Raw genomic sequence first — 26,431 nt, 5'->3', positions numbered from 1 at the left:
AAATGAAGGTGGAGACGTTAAAATGAATTACGGTATTATAATATATATATATACATACATACATACATACATACATACATACATACATACATACACACACACACACACACACACACACACACACACACACACACACACACACACACACACACACACACACACACACACACACACACACACACACACACACACACACACACACACACACACACACACACACACACACACACACAAGTTCTCGTTCAAGGAACTTCAATTCAGAAAGCCATTAGACCCACCAAAGGCTGCACAATAGTTGCCAACCTCTTGGTTGATTGTCCATGCTCTATCATTTTCAAATGGTGAGCATCAAGCAAGGAAGCAGCACAAACTATTTTTAATGGTTTTGGTATGATGCAGTCAGGGTATGAAATTCAAACCACCGACCTCCCAGACTCAGGGTGCACTCTAATAATGACACCACCGATTCTGGTCTATTGTTCAGGGTTACTCCACAGGTAGGTTCAATAAGGTCAGGTCTGGTATGAGAGCATGCACCCTACGAGTGCGTCGCTGCGTCCACTTTTCGCCAATCCTCCAGGGGCCTCCATCTGGCCATCTCCCAGGCAAATGTCTGGCTAATCCCAAATCAACCTGCTGCAACGAGAAACGTGGTCGACCCGTTGGCCTCCTCCACTCACGAGGCTCCCTCGCCTAAAGAATCTGGTAAGCAGGATCAGCATCAGGAAAACGAGCCACATGTCCATACAGCCGCAGCTGACACTCACGGACAATACAGGCAACAAATCTCATTCGAGTCTCTCTCAGCAAACGCTCAATGGACACAAAGTCCAACCAGCGATAGCCAAGGATTCTCTGAAGAGACCTGGTCCAAAAGAGTCAAGTCTCCATCTCAGATCCCTGGTCAGAGTCTAAGTCTCACATGCATCGAGCAAGACTGGAAGCACCAAGGACCTGAAGACTCGGACTTTCGTCCTCCTGCACAGATACTAATAGCGCCACACCCCATGATCCAGTGAATCCATGACTCCTCAGGCCTGACCCAGAACGTCTGTTGACACCTGGCTCACAGCCAGTGGAGACATGAATATCACTGCCAAGGTAAGTGAATCTCTGTGACCTCAACATCCTCACCACAAACAGGTACAGACAAGATGGCAGCATCTAAGATGTCATTGAAAGCCTGGATCTTCGTTTTGACCCAGGAAACCCATAATCCCAGCGGCTCTGACTCCTCATTCAGCACCTCGAGGGCCCCTAAAAGGATATCTATAGTCTCCGCAAAGATGACTGCATCATCCATGAAATCAAGGTCAGAGGTCTTGACATCCCCAAACAATGCATCACAGCTTGATCTCTCTGACATCCTCCCCAGAATCCAGTCCATACAAGTGCTGAAAAGTGTGTGGGCCAGTACACACCCCTGACAAACTCCAGTAACAACTGGAAATAAGTCAGAGATGGAATCACCACATCTCACAGCACTCTCAGTACTCGAGTTTAAGGGTTCAATCAGGACAGCTCGCCATCATGTATGTAATAACAATGAAATGTAGAAGTCCAAATCTTCCCTCCAGGGTTTCAATACAGCTGTACTCCACTACCTCAGTTCATCCCCCATCCATACTCATGATCTCTTCTACCCCAAATCACTATATTCCCAAGCACTCCCTTTTTCCAGCTGGCATGCAGATTGTTCACCCCCATGTGTCCTTCATCCCCACCCCTTGATCCCACTCTGCTGTTGGCATTTCCCTCGAGCTCTTCCGAGAGCCTCGATCATGTATACAAAAAAAAAAAAAAATTAATCTCTCCCAATGTCACATCCCACCAACTTTCTTCTCAATTTCAAATTTTCACCCCTGACCTCTCCCCCCCCCACCACCTCACAGTTCCTGCATGGCAAAAAGGATGACCCCAACATCCAACTTGTTCAGCATTATCTCCCCTCCCAGACACACCACAAACTTGCATCAAAATAACATTAATTACATTGTTAAAACAACTCTGCATTCATTTTGTACATTGTCTGAGAAGAATGAAGACCTTTCGTACAAAACAGATCACTGAAGACTACCACATTAGTATGTGGGAGATGAGGCATCACAAAGCATGAGGCTGTACAGGTCTTCATTCCCCAGCTACCTTCTTACAGGGCAATGCCATTTAATCTTTACTGCACCTGATGTTACAACCTTGCATCCCTTTCACAGATCCACAAATTGGAAAAACACTTTTAGAACCAAAATACCGCAGCGCTGCGGTTTCATAGCATGGTTGGCACCTAGTAAAACGGTCTTCGGGTCGAGCATGATGAGCGGAGTGTTTTGCATTGGAGTACATCCGAGAAAACACGGTAACAAGCTCCGAGCAGCTGCATCTCCCCTGCAGATAACAAAGCAGTCTGGAACCCAAATAATGAATACTCTGGTACGTCTCATGCGGGTTAGAGAAGGAAAGGCATCAAAGGTCACACACACTTCTGTCGCCTTGGCTATGGAGACATCATTAATCACCCTTTCTGTGTGCTGGAAAACTACTTCAAAGTGAAATATTCAAGATTTTTTTTTTTTAAGCAAGTGATAAAAAAAAGACAATATACTCATCGTTTATAATTGTGGTTTTTTTTTGGTCACCAACCGATCTAACAATTCAATGTTTTTGCCCAACATCATAACCTTTCCTTGCCTTTTGGCACAACTAACGTGGTCCATCCCTTTACGTTTAGGCACCACTAAAAGTGTGCACGAGAAACAAAAGGCTCACAATGAGAGATAAGCATACATGCAAACACAAACGATGACTCATCTCAGCTCAAAAACCACGATTGGCCGAAATGAAATACCACGATAACTAAATCGGAACACAATAGGTTGCCCGCGATTGGTCAAAACACGCGATATTTGAGGGTTTACTCTAATATGAAAAATTTGGTAAATGGCCATGGTGCTGTCACGAGCACCAGTGTTGCTGTCCATTGGCTCGTTGGCTGCTTCTTCCATTTTACTAGAACTTCCAAAATTGACTCATCAGTAACTATAAGCGCACTTGGTAGAGTACATACCACTGCCAGGCTGATTACTGTTAAGTTTTGTAACCCACTGATACGCTGGATCTGGATTCGGACCTGAATTAAAATCGAATCAGTTTGTTTGGTCACCGAACCAAGTCATCCACCAAGTTTCGTCCGAATCTATCCATAACTTTGAAATATTGTGCTATATATTGTTTTAGCCCAATCACTCAAAAAATTTCATGGATCTGGATTCAGATCTTCACCAAAATTGAAGCAATTCCTCCTTGTTACATACCCAAACTGTCCACAACTTTAATAAATCATGCGACATGTCATTTTTGGCCCAATCTCTCATTGGTTAAAAAAAAAAAAAATCACTTTTTAAAATTATCAGATCGAGATCTGATAATTTTATCGATAATCTGATCGAGACCGTTATAAGTGCAATGTTATACGAGAGTGAAGTCGATGGCATGCCATCACAATTCCCACCTGAAGCAAAGTTCAAAATGGAAAAAGGTCCACCATGAATGACCCAATTTGACCCCTGTGGCCTGAAGTCCCCACCCCTGGGACATGACCCCAAGGGTCAAATACCCCAAAAATGTTACATTCTTCATGCGTCACCCAATTTTGATTGTATATACAAAGTCAGTGTCTGTCTGTCTGTCTGTCTGTCTCTCTCTCTCACAGCCTGTGGCTGCTGGTTGCATCATTGGTTGGGACACGGCTATGCCGTTGATGCAGTGTCCCCCTTACCAGTACACAGGTGCTCATTTTGCTGACCTCGGAAGGATGACAGGCTGAGTCCACCTCCTGGTGTATTTTAATTCAGCGGCCAATGGGGCTTGAACTCAGGACCCTAGGATCCCAAGCCGCCACCCGAACCACTAAGCCAACACCAAGCCAAAGTTTCATTTTAAAAAAAATGATTTTAAATGTGCCCATAATTGCATTTTTTGTTGTTGTTGCTGCCATTCCACCTTTTGACACCTTCACAGGGCTCCAGAGGGCGGGGCCAAACTCACACTGCTCTCACACCTTCTCGCCAGGTGGTCATCAAGTTGCTCATAACGAGCAAGTTTGGCGAATTTCTGCACAACCTTTGAGGAGGAGATCGTGTGACAGTCGGACAGTCACATGACTACAACACCCTCCCCACCAGCAGTCTTTTTTTTTTTTTAAAAAGTATGGGAACAATAAGCATTGTCGTTGCATCACCAACCTGCAACATAAACCATTCACTCTGGTACTCTGTACCACAACTAGTTAATATGACCTTGAGGGATCATTTTGGTGGTTTGTGGGTATTACTCTTAGTTAGGTAATTAGCCATCAACCTGGTACCAACAGAAAGGGGGAAAAAAAACTACAAATGTAAATCAAGGGGTTGAAACCTCCACTTATTGCAGAGAGGACAGCCAGCTTAATGACGGGGTGCTCCATGGTACAGCAACCCCGATTGTCACCGAAGCACCAGCTTAGAAGGAGCATCAAGGTGATTACCTCGGCACCCTCAACGTCCCACCTTTCGACACAATGCCAGGAATCAGGAGGAGCAATGCCAATGGTGAAGACTCAGCAAGATGGGGACAAGAGCGGTGGGGAGATGCAGGGAGCAACGAATAGCGAGATCAAGACATTTAAAGGCTCACCTGTTCTCCAGCCTGCAGTCTGAGGCCACCGGAACCCAACACAAGCCAACGGTTGGTGAACACACCGCGTGCGAGCACAATCGGTCCGTCGCTCCTCCCACAATTCCGCTAGCCACACCCCCTCCGCTTATCTCCTCCCCTTAAGTATTTAGCTCCTCCTCCTCCTACTTTGGTCACCACCAGCAGCCTCGTGTGACTTTGTTCGACTCTTTAAACGTTTTCGTTTCGCGAAGCCAATTAGATTGATTTTATTCCCTATTTTACCTTCACCCACTTAATCTCACGTCGATTTCAAGCTTTATCCACTCCAAAATCAATTCAATGTGCTCAAGTAGAACGTCACCTTTTCGGGATTAAACGGTTATGAATAAATAAATAACGTGAGCTGCTTTACGACACTTTGCGACACCTCACATCCGGTGCTCCCGATCTCGAAAACTTGGAAAGGAAACAATATTTGTTGTAAATATTTTATGTACGTTTCTCCCATAAAATGGGATCTGCAAACGCCAATATTACCTGAAAAAACTCCTCCGCAACAACGTACGAAGTAAACAGTATCGCTAACAATTTTATCCATTCACCGTTTCTTTCAAGTCTCGCAAATACTTGACGAAACCGAGTTCTGACAAGAAAACGTAACATCGAAGTTTGATTTTTTTTTTCTCTCTGGTAGGATTGATCTGAAGTTAGATGTGTCCAGGAATACACTCTTTTCAGACAATTCGAACCATCCTCAGGTCGCTCAAGGGATCAGAGCGATTGAAGCCATCCAACCGCCATCTTACCATGGGCACCAGCAATGAAGCATTAACCACTATCGAAAATCGGAAAACGTAGCCGTACGCCGATTATGTATATATATATATATATATATATATATATATATATATATATATATATATATATATATATATATATATATATATATAATTTGGTTCAAAAAAAAAATGACTCCCCATTGGACAATAATTCATAAAACAACAACACGCACGAAAAATGTCCGTCGACTGAATATTCGTGATTGAAGGTCTTGCACACTATGACTACGATAGCTTACACCTGTGCCGCGTGGTATTTTTACGATTTCAGACAAACACTTCGCTTCAAGTCGTGCAATGTTAAATATCGCTGTTGCTCTTTTCAAGATCTCCTTTTGCGTGTAGTAATATGGTGGAGGGGGGGAAGGGCAGCAACGTCAAAATGTGACGTCAATACTACATTACTTCCGCATTAAAATCTCGCACTTCGGAAACTTCGCGATATTTTACTGTGCGTTCGTTTCGTGCTCATCTTGAGACTGTCGTTTGAGCCAAATAATGCGTGAGGTGTGTTTACGTGCACACCATCAGACTTGTAGCCCAATTAAACACGACAATGAGAAAAGGAAGATGTGATAAAGATTTTATAACTTCGGCGATGGGCAACACCCACTGGGATCTCGTCTTTTAGTTGGACGGACCGGAAAACAACATTCTACTTCCGCACGTTTGACGCACTTCCGGTAGGCACCACTCGAGCGCCGAATCGGTGTGATGTTGCGTTTTAACATGTGATCCAAACTCTCTGTTTATGGCTTTCAAGGCCAACTCCTCTCAGAGATCACTGGCATCCTCTACTACTCCCGTATTCTGAGTGTAGCTCTCTTGGCGGGATCTTGTAAGGGAGAGCAGGGAGATCTCTCCCCATTAAGGCTGGACTACCCCAAGGTAGTGACACAAGTTGTCTTGTTCCTCATCCTCACCAATGATCTTTCTGATTCCCTGGAAAATCCTGCCCATCTCCTTGCTGATGATTCCACGCTTCCACCCTTTACCATAATTATAATTTCTCACCTTCAGACAGGCAAGTAGCACCTCCCTCTTTGCAGACTTTGATAGAATCAGGAGCTGGTCCACTCTGCTGTTTGGGCATCACCACCAGCCATGATCTTTTTTTTTTGGCAGACTATATTTCCAAGATGGCCTCCAAAGCCAGCCGTCGACTTGGCATCCTTTGCTGGGCAAGGTCTCTCGTTGGTCAGTCTGAACTTTTAACAACCTACAAGGCTTTCATTTGTAGCTTAATGGAGTATTGCTTTCCCCTTTGGGCTGGCACCCCTGCCTCACACCTTGCCCTTCTTGGTGCCATGGAATAAAAGGTCCTCAAAATCATTGGGATCTCCCTCGGCCTGTTATTTTTACATTCGCAGGCAGGTTGGTAGCCCCTCTGTATTCTTCCACTTCCTTTTTGGTCTTGCACCCTCTGCCCTCTCTTGGCTCTGTCCTTCCCAGGTTTCTGCAGGGTGCACACGGTTTGCCAGGAACCAACTTCTTGTCAAACTCCCAAAATCCAGGCTCACCGCTCACCTCCACAAAGTTGTTCCTCTTTTCTCACCTGTGGAACCATCTTCCCCAGACTGTTCAGTCCCATTCTTCTCTCCAGGGTTTCGATCAAATAACTGACCTAATTCAGCATTGGAGTATCAGGACACCAAATACAAGAACATAGCTGTTCATCACTGCCTCAGGTAGTGGTGCAAACATCCCCCATCCATACTCATGGTCTCTTCCACTCTCAAATGACCCCATTCCCAAGAACTCCCTTTTTCCAGGTTATTGTGATTTTTCTCCCTTCTCCCTCACCTCTTTTCATTTGTTAGTTGTTGGATGGTTTGTTCCTATTCTAGTTCATCCCCACTTTCCCTTCCTCTTCTCGCTGTGTTTTATTCGGCTTGTGTGCAGCTTGTTCACCCCAGTGTGTTCTCCCCTTCTCCTTGACCTCTCACTCAACACCCTGCTGTTGGTATTATACAACTCTGCTGTTGGTATTTCTCCCTTTCCATTTTGTTCCCTTCAATTCTGATCTCGCTCTTCTACGAGCCTCAATCATGGTATGTGCATCCGTTGACTTTCCTCAGGAGTAAAAAAAAAAGTCCTTGATTTCTTTCCCATAAAAATGTTAAATGAGGGGGTGGGCTTTGCTGGACGACCAATCACAAAGCAGTGTTTCAGAGTCTCGTGCACAGCAGCCAATCAAACCTGAGGCCTGAGGGTTAACCAACTAATTATGAGCCATGATGGGAGTGTTAACGGCAGCACGATGGTGACTTTACCCCAATCAGCAATGATCATGTATCAATGTGTCCAGCATCTTCACTCTGTGGATCATGACTGCCGTTACGCAACAATGGAGTGTAAGCCTGTGGTAAGTCAACCGTTTCTTCCGTCGGAAGTGATTTGACTTCACTGTGTGCCATGCTTCCAACTGGCACATTGTGGAGTTGCAGCCAGGATGTCTACCTCATCCGATACTGGAGTGTGGCACTGTGGCCCATTCTGAAGCCATGCTTTGCAATGTCCAACCTTTCAGGATGGTTGCATTCAAACACCTTCAGGTGTTCTTTGAAGCATTGGGCCAAAATCCTGCCGCTCTCTCCCAAGTACTATACTCCACAGCTGCATGGAATTGTGTACACGACATCCACTCAATATCTATCCACTCTATCTTGACCTTGCTCAGGGCCTGTCAGATGGTATACATGGGTCTGAAGTTAACCCTTACTCCTGCTGTCCTCAAAATTTTGCCTACGTACCTGTTGTGTCGCACCAGGTATGAAGGGTAATACATAGAGGCCTTTTGTTTGTTCCTGTTGGGTCTTCTGAACCTCAGAAGACTTTTATCTTAGAAGACAGAAGAATCTTACTTTTTGGGCATAAATGGTTGGGATAGCAGTTTGGCATTAATGCACACCTAAGATGTTTTATTTCCTGAATCTTTCCTGAAATTGTGGATTAGACGACCCGTGAACCCGTTGGGTTCCCGTTGTGATAGCGGTTGATAAAAAAAATCATTAAAAAAAAAATACAAATAAAAAACATAGCTCCAGCGAACTGTACCGCTGAGGTTGTTTGCATTGGTCAAATAATCCCGAAGAGAACTTGACTGAATCTGGAATTGATTTTTAAATAATTTTTTTCGTTGCCCGATTTGAACGAAACTTGATATTGCGAGTCAATGTGAAAAAAAAAAAAACAGAGAAAGAAAGTCGAAGAAATTATTGTGCGTAATCTTCGAAACACAATTTTATTTATTAATGAACACTGAAGTATAAGATCAAAATGGCGATGTTTATTTTATGCTTTAAAATAAATCGTTCTTTGTCTATACTAAATGTTTGAGATTTTTAAATAACTCATTTCAAGAAAAGAAAAGGATAGCTCCAACGAACTATACCACTGAGGTTGTTTGCATTGATCAAATTCTCCCGAAGAGTACTTGACTAAATCAGGAATTTATTTTTTAATAATTTTTTGTTGCCCGATTTTAACGAAACTTGATACTGCACACTGCAGGAGAATGGTGAGTAAGGTGGGCTGAAAATTTTTACACTATCGTGCACCGTTTTGGCTGTATTTCGAAAACACACATACATACATACATACAAGATGAGAGTTTTAGTAATATATAGATAGATGGTAGGTCTCGCGCTCATTTCATAAGTGTATTGATTACTGCCCGTTTGTGGTATATCGGGTGGCATGATTCAAAGTCAAGGTAGCGGTCGGTTTGTGTGGTTTTCTGTTCACCCATCATTGCTGCTTGTGGTAATGTTACCATAATATCACCATTAACACTCTCATCAAGGCTCACCATGAGCCAGTTAACCCTCAGGTCAGATTGGCTGCTGTGCACGGGACTCTGAAACACTGCTTTGTGATTGATCCTCCAGCATAGCCCACCCGCTCATTTAAAATTTATATTGGAGGGAAATCAAGTTGTTTTTTTACTCCTGAGGAAAGTTAATGGATGCATGCACCATATGTTGTTGATTGAAATGTCGAGATAAACAATTTTTGTTCGATTGTAACAGGTTGGAGAACCCATTGTGAATCATTCTTCTACTCCCAACTGCAAATTCTTACTTGAGTATATTGTCTGTATATACATATACAGTGTATCATACTGAAAATGTACCATTTGGTGTCTGTCTGACTGTTCTTTTGACCACACTACATTCGTCATTACTTATCCAATCTCAACCAAACTTGACAGGAGGACTAAGGGTCACACGATGGAGATTGTAGCGTCTTCGTTTGTCCCCCTTCCCAAGAGGGTTAAATTCTGCATTGCGTGAAATCCGTGTTTAGGTGGATGTCCGTGTTAAGATAGCTAATCATGGCATTTTTCCCAAAGCCGCTTCGAATAACAAAAGTAACTAGAAGGCATCTAAAAATGCAAAGCCCATCCAGATCCACTTTGCACTTAAACTAATCTTGATGAAAATGACAGTTAAAAAACAAGAAAAAACAGCAATCAGAGATTGCAGATCCTCGCCAGGACTTGTTTTGTGTGGTGTATTTTGTGTGGCATTTATGTACTGGTGTGTGACATGATTAATAAGCGACATAATTAAAACTGCCACTTTATAACTGTTGGCAGTGATGATCTGGTACCAAGACGTCCCGCTTTGATGCAACCCCACTTTGATTGGACACCTGACCCTGACCCATGAAGTTTTTCATTATTATTCAATTGAATTTAGAATGGGATTAAAATAAATTCAATTCACATCAAATGGAAGACCAAATAGGTACAGTGCTGCATTGTAGTCATCAGAAGGAACCCGAGTAAGCAAGAAGCACAGATGAAGTCATCAGGAGGAAACTGGATAGGATTCACATTTCAGCTGCTACTCCTCTCCCCTCAAACCTGATTCAGGCACAGCCAAGTGAGCCTTTTTCAAAATAAAACTAAAACTAGAACTGCCACTTTATAACTGCTGGCAGTGATGACCGGGTACCAAGATGCATGGCTTTGATACAAATACTGTTGTGGGCTGGGGTTCGGTGGCGATAAACGACCACGAGGTGGAGCCGTAGAGTCGTTTCCAACGAACACCCCGGAATTTAGGTCGTGACTCTCAGATAATTCCGAAAGGCCACGGGTCCCTTAGCGGACCGTGGTCGCCAATATGTTGACGGCATGGGGTAGGGTTAATTGCCAAATTTCAATATACCTAAGTACCCACATTGTCCAACTACCGGGGAAAATCACACCCTCGACGGGCACTGTCGAACCGGGTCGCTCTCGCGACCTTGGTCTTGTATAACCGAGCGGAATTACCAGAGTCCGTCAGACCCAAATGAACAATTACCGGCCCAAACGGCCTTCCTACTTCTCAATACGCACCATGCTAGGCCAATGAAAGAAAGCACAGAAAACGAGCTGGTACATTTAACATGCTGGTACATTTAACACACACACACACACACACACACACACACACACACACACACACACACACACACACGAATTGGGCCGGCCAGCCTTTATTGAGGCCTCCAGCTCGGAAGGAAAGGCGAGCCGAAGGCCAGGGTCTGGCATGCACCTGTCCGCCTCGTGCGATGTACGAAGATCTGGTCGCGTGGCGGGACTCGAACCCACAGCTTTCACGCAGCGCCAAGCACCAGGGACCGTGCTCTCCAACCGGCCACGCACCAATCAACCAAGACCAAGGAGAAGATCAGAGACGACGATGACACCGGACCAGATGAACCAGCCAGCACCAAGACCCACTACCCCAAAGACGACCAACCTCCCCAGCCTGGCGTTCCTTTATATCTTTCTTGTCCGGGGTGAGAAAATCGCCATGTGAGGCGATCTCCACCCTCATTGGCCGGGGTGTCATGGGAAAGCCGCACTCTGTGGCCATCTCAACCCTCATTGGCCGGGGTGTCGTGGGAAAGTCGCCCTCTGTGGCCATCTCAACCCTCATTGGCCGGGGTGTCGTGGGAAAGTCGCCCTCTGTGCGTGATTGGACAAGGGGTGGAATCGGAGCTCAGGCGATGAAAATCTCCACCCACGTAAGTGGTGGAACGCACGTGGGCAATGGCCATGGGCGTCGATTGCTTTTGAAAAGTGGGGGGGACATTGCATGTCCAGACCACGAAGCTCACTTCGTGCCGGCGTGGACACAGCAAGTCTACCCTTGCAAATTCTTGATTTTATACGCTCGTTGACATGCTGCCTTCTGATCACACAAATCCCTTCAATTAATCTTACCATCTATCCACCATCTTTTTATGAAATGTAGGCAGACGGAGTGAAATTAATAAAACATTAATCATACACGTTTCAAAGTTTCAAGTGTCATCAAAGAAATACATATATATATATATATATATATATATATATATATATATATATATATATATATATATATATATATTTGCGAATTCGCGCCCGCCGGCGTGCGATCGGCTGCTCAACTCGAATGGCGGCCGCCTCGCCCACCGGAACGGACAATTCAGTCGTGACCCTCTCGGACCAACGCCGGGAGCTAGTCACGGGTGGGGGTTTAACCTCACCACGATTGTGCCAATTGCCCACCCGCGCAGGAAAGGGTTGCTCGCCAAATTCAATCTACCTAAGTACCTGCGCGAATGGTCGACCGGGCGATCGCACCATGCCACAGGTCAACTCCGGACACGAACCGCTTAAGCGGTCCGTTCCGTGCTACAGTGATAACCAAGCGGTGTTATCGTCGGCCTCGACGGTTCCGATTAATTATCGGGCGTATTAAGCCCACGACGAACCATTTATGTGAAGCAGGATGGAGGGTCAATAAAGAATAGACGGAGCGAAACGGGAAAACTGTTCACACAATGCACATTTATTACGCAACACACGGAAAGCACACATATACAGCCAAACAGTCAAAATGCACATGTAGCAGTTAAAACAAAAGAAACAACGACGCAGAGTTACAACCGACTACGCGCACACACGGCAACACTTATGCAGTTCTACTTTACAGACGGCGCCAATACACATTTACTCAAAAGCAAAGGAAAGAAGCCACCCTCATAGACAAGGGGGCAGACGGGCCTGTATGCCAATATGCGCGCGTGACCTGAAGGAGCGGCCAGGTCCGCGAGACCGGGGGGACCTACCCGCATCCTCGTAACGCGTTGGCGGACGAGCCGCAGATGTGACCGCGTGGCTGTGCCCCGCTCCGTGCTCCGTGGCGGGTTTCGTTGGCACGACGTTTGGAGTGGGGTGGGAACGGGGCCCCCTTGTTGCACTATCTCAGCGCAGGGGAAAGGGGGAATTGTTGATGTCCTGGGGGAGGGAGAATGGCTGGCTGGCTTGGGTCCCGCGATGAGCGATCTCACACCGCGACCTCGTCGCCAACCGCCGTCCTTCTCGCCTCGGACCCGAGCTCCTTTGCCTCTTCCCACAACTCTCCTCAGCCGACTGCAGAACCCAACTCAATGCTTTCGCCACCCGACTCCACTCTCTGCCACACCGATGACTCGACTCACTCTGCCCTGCCGACACGCACTGCTACTGCCACACTCTGCTACTGCCACACTCTGCCACGATTCGCCTTGCGCTCGCCGTTTTATCGGCTGGCAGGAGAAAACAATATGCAAATATCCGGATCAGGATGACCTCGGGGGCGGAGCCACGCTTGCCCATTGGACGGAGGAAAAGTGGGCGTGAACCTCCCCTGATCCTAGAATTTGCATATATAGATTTCACACAGACGCGCCTGGAGGCGGGGCCAAGCCGCTCCGCGCTTGCTAGTTGGACGGATCAGAAGTGGGCGTGTAGCGTTCTTGATCCTAATTCTCCCTCGGAAAGGCTGCCACCTGCGCTCGCTGTGCAGTGCGTATCGCTGAACGAGCCCAAGACAGCCCGACGCTCAGTGTTCACAGGTAGTGCGGGAATGGCTGTAGAAGGAGAGAGGTGAGGGTGGTGGAGGGTGGTGGAGGGTTTATCGGTGGTGGTTTGATGGTTATGGTGCCGTTTGGGAATGACGGTGATGCGATGTTTGCGGGATTGAGTTGTGAAGGTAAAGGTCGCAGCTGTTGGCGTTGTTGTTTTTGTCTGAGGGTTGGAGCGTGGTTGTAGTTGGTGATGATGGCTGGTGTGGTGGTTAAGGTGGTTGTTGTGTGATGGCGGTTGAGAGGTGATTGGTTCAAAATACAGAAAAACGGCTATCTCAAAGTGTCGCAGCCCGAATGAATCACATAAATTCCCTCTCGACAACGGATTTGGGGCTAACTACACATGTACTTAGAGATATCTCACCTATGGGCCCTTCATGGTGTAATGCGAAGTTCCACAGCCGTAACAATATATATATATATATATATATATATATATATATATATATATATATATATATATATATATATATATATATATATATATATATATATATATATATATTGTTGCGAATCCGCGCCCGCCGGCGGGCAATCGGCCGCTCAACTCGAATGGCGGCCGCCTCGCCCACCGGAACGGACAATTCTGTCGTGACCTTCTCGGAACAACGCCGGGAGCTAGTCACGGGTGGGGGTTTAACCCCACCACGACCATGCCAATTGCCCACCCGCGCAGGATCGGGTTGCTCGCCAAATTCGATCTACCTAAGTAGCTGCGCGGATGGTCGACCGGGCGATCATACCTCGCCGCAGGCCGACTCCGGACACGAACCGCTTAAGCGGTCCGTTCCGTGCTATCGGGATAACCGAGCGGTGTTATCGTCGACCTGGACGGTTCAGATTAATTACCGGGCGTATTAAGCCCACAACGAACCCTTTACGTGAAGCAGGATGGAGGTCAGGTCAGGTTTCTGTCAGGTCAGGTTCGCTCCGTGACCTGCTACAGGTACCATGTAAACCTGTACTAACCTGTTCCATGGTCGGGTTGTCAGCGACTAAACCGTCTCCCCCACCAGGTTTTCTGGTGAGGAGGGTGTTTGGATATGGACACCCAGCAGGATTAAAAACAAAACCTGTCAAAGGGCGGAGGAGCTCCTTGTGACCCAACGGCCATCCATATCTAGTGCCCAACTGTGTCTGCGGACGTCCTCCTGCAGTTGGGTCACTTCTTATTAGGAGGTTGGTGGCAGGATTTGCACTCCGGCCACCGTAAAACCCTTCATTCCGCAAAACGCAAAAACGCAAAAAAATCTGAAAACCCACTCCGTGGGAGTACCTCCTGTGCAGCTTCCCTTCGCAGGGCAGCTCACCGGATGACCGGATTGGGGCAAAGCCTTCGGGACCCCCAATCTTTGATAGGAGGGAAACCACGGGGTAACATCCCTGGGTCAGATTGCGGGAGAGTGTGTCGGAGTGGTGCTGAGGTGTCGTCCACCAGACGGCGGTCTCCTTGGGTTAACCTGAGGCGGTCCCTTCGGGTGGGTGCCTGGAATGTCCTATCCCTAAGAGAGGATGATCACCTGTCTCTGTTATCATCTGAGCTCAAGCGTTTGGACATCGGGATTGCAGCTCTCTCTGAAGTTCGGAGACCGGATTGCGGCGAGATAATGGTGGGTGGTTACACCTACTATTGGTCTGGTCGTTCTGATGGTTACCATACCCAAGGAGTTGCTGTAGCTGTGTCCAATAAGCTGACCCCAATGATAATTGAGGTAACACCGGTCAACGAGCGTATTATGAGATTAAGGATTCGTCACTCCTTAGGTGTCATTTCCCTGGTCTCTGTTTATGCTCCGACTGAGGCGAGTGATCTCACCGTGAAGGATACATTCTACGCCACACTCGAGTCTGTGGTTGATCAGTGCCCCAGACGAGATACACTTCTAGTCTTGGGGGATTTCAATGCATCGACTGGAACTGATAGGGACGGTTATGAGGTGTGTGTTGGTCCCCATGGGTCAGGAACTATGAACCAGAATGGCACTAAGTTCCTTGACTTTGCAAGAAGTCATGGACTTAGGGTGGCTGGTTCATGGTTTCAGCGCCCACAAGCTCATCGCTGGACTTGGTATTCCAACGCTGGCGGTGTGGCAAAGGAGATTGACCATGTCCTCATTGACGGTCGTTGGAGGATGATCCAGAACTGCAGGGTCTACCGGAGTGCTCAGTTCCTCAATACTGACCACAGGCTTGTTGTAGCAACTCTAAAGCTGCACCTTAAATCCTGGAGAATGGTACCATCCCAGCTGAGGCTGGATGTTGCCAAGCTCAGGGATGAGAGAGTAGCTGAGGAGTTTGCGAACAGGCTGAGTGGACACTTGGGGGGTCTGGGTACTTTGGGGTGTCCTGAAGAGTTGTGGAGCGCCTTCAAGACCACAGTCCTTGATGTTGCCGGTGGATGCCTTGGAGCTCACCGCAGGGCAAAGAAGAATTTTGTCTCTCAAGGGACACTGGATACCATTGACCAGAGTCGCAAGGCCAGGCTGAATGGCAGAGCTGAGCTGTTCAGGGAGCTGAGGCGTAAAACTGTACGTGCACTGAGGGTGGACAAGGAGGCCTATGTGCGAGGAATCTGTGAGGGGGTAGAGCATCACCTGTGGACAGGTGATTCTCGTCCCGCTTACAGGGGAATTCGCGCATTACGTTCATCCAAGCCCATCCCTCGGAGCACTACAGTTCGAGCAGAGAGTGGTAGACTCTTGACAGAGGAGTCTAAAGTGAAGGCCCGCTGGGCCGGTTACTTTGAGCGGTTGTACCAGGCTGATCCCCCAACTGTCGAGTTGGACGTCAAGGGTGTTACAATCCCTGTTGCTGACCCTCGAATCAACTGTGGTCCACCTACGCTTGTGGAAACACGGGCTGCGGTGAACCAGTTGAAACGGGGCAAAGCTCCAGGGATCTGTGGCATCCATGACGAACTTCTCAAGGCTGGTGGAAATGCTGCACTCGTGTCGTTGCATGCAGTTTTGTGCTCTGCCTGGAACACAGGCATCATCCCAACTGACTGGAAGAGGGGCCTTGTTGTCCCTCTCTGGAAAGGGAAGGGTGATCGCCAAGACTGCAACAACTACCGAGGGGTGACGCTGCTCTCAGTGCCGGGCAAGGTCTTTGCTCGGATAATTCTCGATAGGGTTCGCCACCATCTGCTTGAGCACCAGCGTCCAGAGCAGTCAGGCTTTACACCAAAGAGGTCAATGATTGACCGTATCCTTGCACTTCGTGTCCTCACCGAACGCAGACGAGAGTTTCAGCAGGGGCTGCTTGCAGCCTATGTTGATCTCTGTAAAGCGTTCGATTCAGTGAATCGGGATGTCCTCTGTAGGATTCTTGGTCTTCGTGGGGTGCCACCAAAACTGATCGATCTGATGTCTGAACTCTACTCTGGTACTGAGAGTGCTGTGAAGTGTGGTGGTACCATCTCTGACTTATTTCCAGTTGTTACTGGAGTTCGTCAGGGATGTGTACTTGCTCCCACACTTTTCAGCACTTGTATGGACTGGATTCTAGGGAGGATGTCGGAGAGATCAAGTTGCGGTGCGTCATTTGGGAATGTCAAGATCTCGGACCTTGACTTTGCAGATGATGCAGTCATCTTTGCGGAGACTTTAGACATCCTCTTGGGGGCCCTTGAGGTGCTGAATGAGGAGTCGGAGCCGTTGGGATTACGGGTTTCTTGGGTCAAAACTAAGATCCAGGCTTTCGGTGACATCTTGGATGCTGCTGTCCTGTCTGTGTCTGTTTGTGGTGAGGATGTTGAGGTCGTGGAGAGATTCACTTACCTTGGCAGGGATATTCATGTCTCTGCTGGCTGCGAGTCAGAGGTCAATAGACGTCTGGGTCAGGCCTGGGGAGTCATGGATTCACTGGATCATGGGGTGTGGCGCTGCCGGTACCTGTGCGGGAGGACGAAAGTCCGAGTCTTCAGGTCCTTGGTACTTCCAGTCTTGCTCTATGGGTGCGAGACTTGGACTCTGACCAAGGATCTGAGACGGAGACTTAATTCCTTTGGTACCAGGTCTCTTCGGAGAATCCTTGGCTATCGCTGGTCGGATTTTGTGTCCAACGAGCGGTTGCTGAGAGAGACTCGGATGAGATTTGTTACCTGCATAGTCCGTGAGCGTCAGTTGCGGCTGTATGGACATGTGGCTCGTTTTCCTGACTCTGATCCTGCTCACCAGATTCTCTCAGCGAGGGAGTCTCATGAGTGGAGGAGGCCAGTGGGTCGACCACGTGCCTCATGGTTGCAACAGGTTGACCATCATCTCAAGGAGATGGGGATGGGCCTGGCATCTGCCTGGGGGATGGCCAGACGGAGGCCCCTGGAGTACCGGCGGAAAGTGGACGCAGCGACGTGCTGTTCTGGCACATGCTCCCATACCTGACCTGACCTGATGGAGGGTCGATAAAGAAAAGACGAAGCGAAATGGGAAAACAGTTCACACAATGCACATTTATTACGCGACACATGGAAAGCACACATGTATACAGCCAAACAGTCAAAATGCACATACAGCAGTTAAAACAAAAGAAACAATGACATAGAGTTACTGCCGTACATACGCGTACACACGGCAACACTGAAACAGTTCTACTTTATAGATGGCGCCAACACACATTTACTCAAAAGCAAAGGAAAGAAGCCACCCTCATAGACAAGGGGGCAGACGGGCCTGTAGGCCAATATGCACGCGTGACCTGAAGGAGCGGCCAGGTCCACGAGACCGGGGGGGGGGGTCCTACCCGCGTCCTCGTAACGCGTTGGCGGACGAGCCACAGATGTGGCCGCGTGGCTGGGCCCCGACTCCGTGCTCCTTGGCGGGTTTCGTTGGCACGACGTTTGGAGTGGAGTGGGGTGGGAACGGGGCCCCCTTTTTGCACTATCTCAGCACGGGGGAAAGGGGTAATTGTTGATGCCCTGGGGAAGGAGAATGGCTGGCTGGCTTGGGTCCCTCGACGAGCGACCTCACACCGCGACCTCGTCGCCGACCGCCGTCCTTCTCGCCTCGGACCCGAGCTCCTTTTCCTCTTCCCGCAACTCTCCTCAGCCGACTGCAGAACCCAACTCGATGCCACACCGATGACTTCGCTCACTCTGCCCTGCCGACACACACTGCTACTGCCACACTCTGCCACGATTCGCCTTGCGCTCGCCGTTTTATAGGCCGGCAGGAGAAAACAATATGCAAATATCCGGATCAGGATGACCTCAGGGGCGGAGCCACGCTCGCCAATTGGATGGACGAAAAGTGGGCGTGAACCTCCCCTGATCCTAGAATTTGCATATATCGATTTCACACAGACGCGCCTGGAGGCGGGGCCAAGCCACTCCGCGCTTGCTCATTGGACGGATCAGAAGTGGGCGTGTTGCATTCTTGATCCGAATTCTCCCTCGGAAAGGCTGCTACTTTCACTCGCGGCCCGGCGCGCATCGCTAAACGAGCCCAAGACAGCCCGACGCTCAGTGTTCACAGGTGGTGCGGGAATGGCCGTAGAAGGAGAGAGGTGAGGGTGTTGGAAGGTTTATCGGTGGTGGTTTGATGGTTATGGTGCCGTTTGGGAATGACGGTGATGCGATGTTTGCGGGATTGAGTTGTGAAGGTAAACGTCGTGGCTGTTGGTGTTGTTGTTGTTGTCTGAGGGTTGGAGCATGGTTGCAGTTGGTGACGATGGCTGGCATGGTGGTTGTTGTGTGATGGCGGTTGAGACGTGGTTGGTTCAAAATAAAGATAGAACAGAAAAAAGGCTATCTCAAAGCGTCGCAGCCCGAATGAATCATATAAAACCCTCTAAACAACGGGTTTGGGGCTAACTACACATGTACTTAGAGTTATCTCACCTACGGGCCCTTCATGGTGTAATGCGAATTTCCCCAGCCGTAACAATATATGTATATATATGTATATATATATATATATATATATATATATATATATATATATATATATATATATATATATATATATATATATATATATATATATATATATATGAGGTGTGTTCAAAAAGTATCCAAGCTTAATTTTTCGTGCGTAAACAAATGAAGCTCGGGAGGCGTGGTTTGGTGCACGTATGTAGGCGATCCTAATTTGTATGCGTGAATATTGTTGCGAATTCTGGCCCGCCTGGCGTGCGATCGGCCGCGTACCTCTAATGGCAGCCGCGTCACCCACCGGACGGACAATTCAGTCGTGACCCTCCTTGGAACTACTGCCAGGAGCTAGTCACGGGTGGGGGTTTAACCTCACCACAATCGTGCCAATTGCCCACCCGCGCAGGATAGGGTTGCTCGCCAAATTCGACCTACCTAAGTACCTGCGCGAATCGTCGACCGGGCGATCGTACCTCGCCGCAGGTCGGCCAAGGACACGAACCACTTAAGCGGTCCGTTCTGTGCTACAGTGATAACCGAGCGGTGTTATCACCGACCTCGACGGATGTGATTCTGTTTACCGGGTGCTTACACCCCTCTACCAATTTCCTCCGTGATGCAAGATGGCACTTTCAAAAGGGGAAATGGACGCAATGAACGGGAAACAGTTCAACAGGCACATTTATTCAAAACCACACGTATATACAGCCAACACAATGAATCATGCATGCTTGTACATTCAAAGCAAGCAGATAAAAGAATTACCACCGAATAAAGGGTTTTATTCGCACACACAGTCACTTAAACAAGTCTGCTTTACTAGATGGCGCCACCACATGCATTTATACGAAAAAGCAAAAAAAAGCCACCCCAAAGACAAGGGTGGCAGACAGGTCCGTGGACCGAATAGGACGTGGAGCCTGGATGAACGGTCAGGCCCACGAGACCGAAGGGTCTTACCCGCGACGGTGGGCAGGTCGCGACGTCGATTCCCCCACGGCTTGGCGTGGCCGCGCCTGTCCTCGGGCACCCGGCTTGGCCGGTGAGCTCTCTCCGGTGTTCTCCACCCGGATGCGCAGGCTCGCGCCGCACAGCAGGCACCACGGAATGGATGGGGTTGTCGGCGCTCTCTCAGCACGTATGCTCAGTATGGGGGGAATTGCTGGTGCTCTCTCAGCACGTCGATGCTCTTTTAGCGAGTTGACGCTCTCTTAGCGAGTTGACGCTCGAACGAGCACCCTGGACCGCCTTGGCTCCGGCAAACTCGACTGGCGCCGACCCACCGACACTTCTCTCGACTCTGCCTCGAGCTCCGTAAAACCGACTGGTGCCGACCGACTCTCTGACACGGAGCTCCGTTCTGCTCGCCCTTTTATAGGGCCGGGGAACGAGAATCGACCCCTGACCCTTGACCTCCAACCCCGGCAAAGCGGATGTGGTAGAAATCACCAAAACACTCGCTCGACAGCGTGACTCCTGACCCCGGCAAAGCGGACGTGGTAGAAATCACCAAAACACTCGCTCGACAGCGTGACTCCTAACCCCGGCAAAGCGGACGTGGTAGAAATCACCAAAACACTCACTCGACAACGTGACTCCTGACCCCGGCAAAGCCAATGTGTGTAATTCACCGAAGCTTCGCCTGCCAGCGCGGCTTCGTTCCGGCCGCGCCGATGTGTGTAATTCACCGAAGCTTCGCCTGCCAGCGTGGCTTCGTCCCGGCCGCACCGATGTGTGTAATTCACCGAAGCTTCGTCTGCCAGCGCGGCTTCCTCCTGGCTGCGCTGATGTGTGTAATTCACCGAAGCTTCGCCTCGACAGCGCGAAGATGGCGTTGTCTCCGGCATGGAGGTGAAGCGATGTTTGCGGGGTGGCGTTGTTGATGGTAGTGAAGGGTAAAGAGGCAAAGGTGGTGGTGGTTTGGTTGTGGTTGTTTGGGAACGATGTTGGTAGTGGTGATTTGGTTGTTGTGGGCGTCGTTTGAGAATGGCGGTGAAGCGATGTTTGCGGGGTGGAGTTGTGGAGGTAAAGAGGTGAAGGTGGTGGTATTTGAGTTGTAGTTGTTTGCGAATGATGGTGGTGGTGATTTGGTTGTTGGGGGATGATTGGTCCAAAATAATGTTAGAGAAAAGAAAAACGGCTATCTCAAAGCATCGCAGCCCGGTGGACACGAATAATACCCTCTAAACAATGGTGGGGAACTATCTGCACATAAACTTACCGGCATAACTGATCTAAGGACCTTTCTGGTGTTGTGCAAATTTCCACAGCCGTAACAATATTTTCCCGCCTGCAGAAGCTGTCAGTCGCCGACAGACCGCCGATGAGTGAGGAAGTGTAAGTGAGCGTCAGATTTTCGTTTTTGACAAAATGACGGAAAAACTTGAACAACGCTACTGCATCAAATTTTGTGTAAAGCTTGGCGATTCCCAAGTGGAAACGATCCGCAAGATTCAACAGGCCTTCGGGAACGAATCAATGGGCACCACACAGATAAAAGAGTGGTACAACCGCTTCAAAGATGGTCACGCATCAGTGGAAAGTGAAGCACGTTCTGGAAGGCCCTCATCATCCCGAAATGAGATAGTCATTGACCAAGTGAGGACCCTGCTGATGCAGGATCGTCGAATCACAATCGGAGAACTTGCAGACGAGGCGGGCGTCAGCATTGGATCCGTTCATTCCATTGTGATTGAGGATTTGGGCTTAAGGAGAATCTCAGCGAAGTTTGTGCCAAAGCTGCTAACGATCGAACAGAAGCAACTCCGTTTGGAGATCGCACAGGACATGCTCGAGACTGTGAACAATGATCCCAACTTCTTCAACACAGTGAACACTGGCGATGAGACCACAGTGATTCGTAATTTTGTCAAAAACGAAAATCCGACGGCACTCACTTGCACTTCCTCACTCATCGGCAACTGACAGCTTCTGCAGGCGGGAAATTATTCACGCATACGAATTAGGATCGCCTACATACGTGCACCAAACCACGCCTCCCTAGCTTCATTTGTTTACGCACGAAAAATTAAGGTTGGATACTTTTTGAACACACCTCGTATATATGTATATGTATGTATATATATATATATATATATATATATATATATATATATATATATATATATATATATATATATATATATATATATGTAGAATTGTTTATCAAGCCTCCTTCTCACGACTCTTGAACTGATTCACTAAACATAAACTGAAAACTAGACTGACATACAAATTTATATTACACGAGTATGGTCAACTTACCTTAAAACTTGCCAAAAATATGAACCCTCTTGTCTGCCGATCCAGTTAAAAACTTTGTAGCAATGTCTTGGGGGTTGAGTGCAGTCAGACGATCTCGGTGAACATGACAGATCATGAGATGGTTGAGGCGTTGTTGGGTCATTGTGGAGCGTAACCAAGTCTTCATACGTCTGAGTTCGCTGAATGACCGTTCAGCTTCGCATGAACTTGCTGGGGAAACCAATAGAAGCCTAAGCAAATGTTCTACCTGTGGGAACATTTGACGGACTTCCGGCACCATGTCTACAAATATCTTACAGTAATCCTCAACAGATGAACCACTGAACTGGTTACGAAAGAAGCCACATTCTTGCCCGAGGGAATCCGACAATTCGGGATATTTGCGGACTATTTGTGATTTGAATGACCCAGACAGGAGCATTTCACCCAAGTCCCTGTACGCCATGAGGTCGGTTGATGTGAAGTACTCGTTCAAGTTCTCGGATGCGCTCTCGATGACTTTGAAAAATTCAACTCTGTATACAAGGAGTGTCAGCATCATCAGCATGGATATTCAAGTACAGATGCTTCAATTTTCCAGAGTTGTTGTAGATGTTGCTGAGTACCTGGACATAATCAAGGGCGTCTCTTATGAATGGTGCAGTTTGTAGGGCTTTGGATGTAATGAGTTGGGTGACATGAGCTGCACAGTGAACATAATTGGCCAGCGGTTGGAGTTTTTTTAGCTGTGCTTGACAGCCCTTGTACTTTCCGGACATGTTGCTTGCCCCATCGTACGTCTGCGCTCTAAGGTGTTCAATATGGAGTTGACACCGAAGTAGGATATCCTGTAGCATCTTAAAAAGTGATACTCCTGTTGTTGACGATACTTGGTAGAGGCCGATGAGATCTTCTTGAACATCAAAGGAATCCGTCACATAGCGCACACACACTGACTCCTGCTCATTACCCTGAATATCTCGCGTTCCATCAGTTACGAGTCTGAACTGAGTGGACATTTCATTCATGTTACTGCAGATATTTCTGAGGATGGCATGCCTCATCAACTGTAGAATTTCGTTCTGAATTTCTCCACTTGTGAACGTCGTCTTCCTTGACAGCCACGTCTTGAGGTTTACATCATCCTCGGCCCGCAACTGTAAGAGCATTTTGAAATTCCCTTCAGAGGCATCCTTCCCACGAATTGCAAAACCTTGTCGGGCTAAATATTGCAGTGAGGTGATAATCTTCAGAAGTGCTGACCGTGCAGATCTTTGCTCTTCTAGCAGTTTGCTGCTCAGCTGCACATGGACACCAGGTTGACTTCTGCGACATTTCAGATTTTCAGAGGCAAGCTTATGTGTGTTTGATCGTTCGTGTTGTCTGAATTTTTCTGTAGCCTTTTTCCAGTTCCGAAAGCCCTTTGAGACAAATGCATCTTCTGCACAGCAGGCAAGTTCGGTAAGTTTTTCACGAGAAGCGTCCTTACAGGTGTGACAGAGTACACCGCCGATGCTCTGATCAAAATGAAGCCACAGAAAATCTTTGAACCACTGTTGTTGAAACTTCAACTTTTGGTTTGGCAGTATTTGGACTGGGATACAACTGACATCATGAGGTTGAAAAGGCTGATCTGGGAAATTAGGCTAAGTACTTGCACATGCACCCTTTTCTGCTATCTTCTCCTTTGAATCGTCCACCTCTTTCTGGGAACTTGATTGCTCCAGGAGAGTGGTCGGGGATGTGCTACTTGATGCTGTTGCGAAAAACTTTCTGATATCCATATCCTCTATGAAACGAGAAGGGAATTACATTTCAGTTGAATAAATTTTGACGTGTATTATAAGGGTTATTTTTGCGTAACAGGGCATTTTTAAGGTCAACATACTTTTGGCTAGGTCACTATACCTCCAGGCACAATGTTGGCATGTGATAAGCTTTGCGTAGCAAATGTATTACTAAAAGAGCGCTGATACGAGTTCAGTTCTTAATTTAGCTAATTCAAATTTAGTATTCAAAGCTAATTTAGTCGCCAAAATACCCACTTTCCTTCGATTTTTTTTCACCCGGTTTTCAACGTTGGGATTTAGGCCACTGTTATCGACTGCGAAATATGAAAACGGAATTACAAAATATCTTTCCGTTTGTTCGTGCGAGCCGGTAGAGTGAAACCGCGTCATCCTGTACAAGCTCTACCATCTCAATCAGCATACCAGACCGTGAAATCTTTTATTGGCTTATAACTCGATGGTGCAAAGTCACAAAAATTAAACACACACATCATCGTGCAGGTAATAATATCAGGTATCTAGCGATATAAGTTAGAAAGGTGAAATAAACTATTTTGGTCGTTAAAGGGGCCCCGAGCCGTTGCGGCCTAACACTATCCGAGGCATGGCGCTCCGGGCCATGAAGTCGCGATTCCTTTAAACACTCATAAAATGACGATACAAAGTCCAAAAACGTCCCAACATACCTCAAAATGTCCACGTCACGTTCCCTGTTAGTGGGTGAACAATCCAACGCTTGGCGAATTCTGCTTCGCAATGATAGGAAGAGCCGACATCGAAGGATCAAAAAACGACATCGCTATGGACGCTTGGCCGGTGGGAGACCATGGCTTGGGAAGCACGGATTCTCAATGTTGAATTGTTAACCTATCATCTTTAATAGACCAATAAAACTTTAATAGAGATTTTAAAATTTATTCTTGTATTTGAGGAGCATCTTGGCCTGGTTGAACTAGAGCAGCTCGTTTTGTGTTACGTAACTTACGTTCAATGAAAAAAGTGGGGGGGGGACAATCGATATGTTGCCCCCCCTTGATAAAAAGTGGGGGGGACATGTCCCCCCCGCCCCCCACCAATCGACGCCCATAGCAATGGCATCGGTGTGTGAAGTGAAGTGAAGGAGATTTGTTGTAAAAAATAAAAACTAGCTATAAAGAAACTTCGCAGCGCACACATGTAATTCCCGTTAGACACAGGTAGGGGATCCTAACTGTAAACACGTACTTATCGAGATAACTAAACTTGGGGACTGCTGTCTGTTTGTGTGTAAATGGCTTCCAAATCCGTCACACTACCCCCTCCCCTTTTTACAGACTCGTCCCGAGTCGTCAAATTTCCGTGTGGCATGCATGTGTAAGTTTTCTCCCCTAGTACGTTTTACCTTCAGTTTCTTGAGTGCGACATTTGTATACATGTCCCAAAAATAAATAACCTAGTGCGCTGCGTAACTAAACTATCAGACTCACTCGGACAACTTAAATAAATTGCCGGCGCTAACACAAACACACAGGTGGGTTGCAAAACTTATTTACATTTTCTAATATTTACACAAACCATGGCCCAGGACCTGTTATCTGTGAAAGGAAGAAGTCATTGGTGCAAAATCAACCATTCTGCAGGTCAAATGCAGTCCCCGTTGTGTGGCTGCCTGCAGGGCAGTCCTTGCAAACACACTTGGAGATGGTCCTGGCGCACATCGTCGGATGGTGACATGGGGGCAATGCAAACAAGGGCAAGCAGGCATGGGATCAAGGCAAAGGCAAGCAAATGAAGGCATGGTAAATGCGGGCCAGGAGGTGTAGCACAAACAGGCCGGCATATGTAGCTGGTCGGCCTCTGGTCTGGTCTGTGAGGTTTTGTGGAGGGAGTGCGGTGGTGCCCACCGCTGCGAAAACGGGCTCCGACCTACCCTATTGTCTCCCCCAAACCTATCACATTTGCCTGTCTTTGTCCATACCCACTCCCTTAGTTTGCAACAAGAAAACAAAATTTAGACCCCCTCTTTACTCTTATTTATTTATTTTTCTTCTTTATAATTCCAAGTGTCCCGAACCCTCCTATTGTCCTTGTCCGGCTAACCTATCCTGTCCGTCTACTCCCAACCCCCAAGATCTTTTTTTGGAGGGGAATAAGGGAGAGAATGA

The 26,431-nt window shown here is 47.6% G+C and overlaps 2 protein-coding genes across 6 annotated transcripts in view; one reads left to right on the top strand and one right to left on the bottom strand.

The window, feature by feature from the left end:
• The window catches only part of ALAD (aminolevulinate dehydratase), a 38,744-nt gene extending 33,720 nt beyond the window's left edge, over positions 1-5,024 (bottom strand). Inside the window, exon 1 of one of the 2 annotated variants that reach the window (XM_085882984.1) lies at positions 4,672-5,024. Coding sequence is in view for 1 of the 2 variants with exons in the window: in XM_085882968.1 (XP_085739094.1) it covers positions 4,414-4,510 (97 nt within the window). In the remaining variant the exon portion in view is untranslated. Of the gene's footprint in view, positions 1-4,413; positions 4,525-4,671 lie in introns of those variants that run through there. The other variant, XM_085882968.1, reaches the window with a different exon arrangement.
• Positions 5,025-5,908: 884 nt separating this feature from the next.
• GTF3C4 (general transcription factor IIIC subunit 4) overlaps positions 5,909-26,431 on the top strand; it is a 41,503-nt gene continuing 20,980 nt past the window's right edge. The window contains exons 1-2 of one of the 4 annotated variants that reach the window (XM_085882945.1): positions 6,407-6,516; positions 6,618-6,689. The gene's annotated coding sequence lies outside the window, so the exon portion shown is untranslated. The other 3 variants (XM_085882926.1, XM_085882935.1, XM_085882953.1) reach the window with 3 other exon arrangements.

The sequence above is a fragment of the Eptatretus burgeri genome, chromosome 1, assembly GCF_056783735.1.
Source record: "Eptatretus burgeri isolate ZD-2024b chromosome 1, Ebu_testis_v1, whole genome shotgun sequence".
Taxonomy (NCBI): domain Eukaryota; kingdom Metazoa; phylum Chordata; class Myxini; order Myxiniformes; family Myxinidae; genus Eptatretus; species Eptatretus burgeri.
Note: the sequence above shows the minus strand (reverse complement) of the source record. Positions and strands in the feature narration are given on the sequence as shown.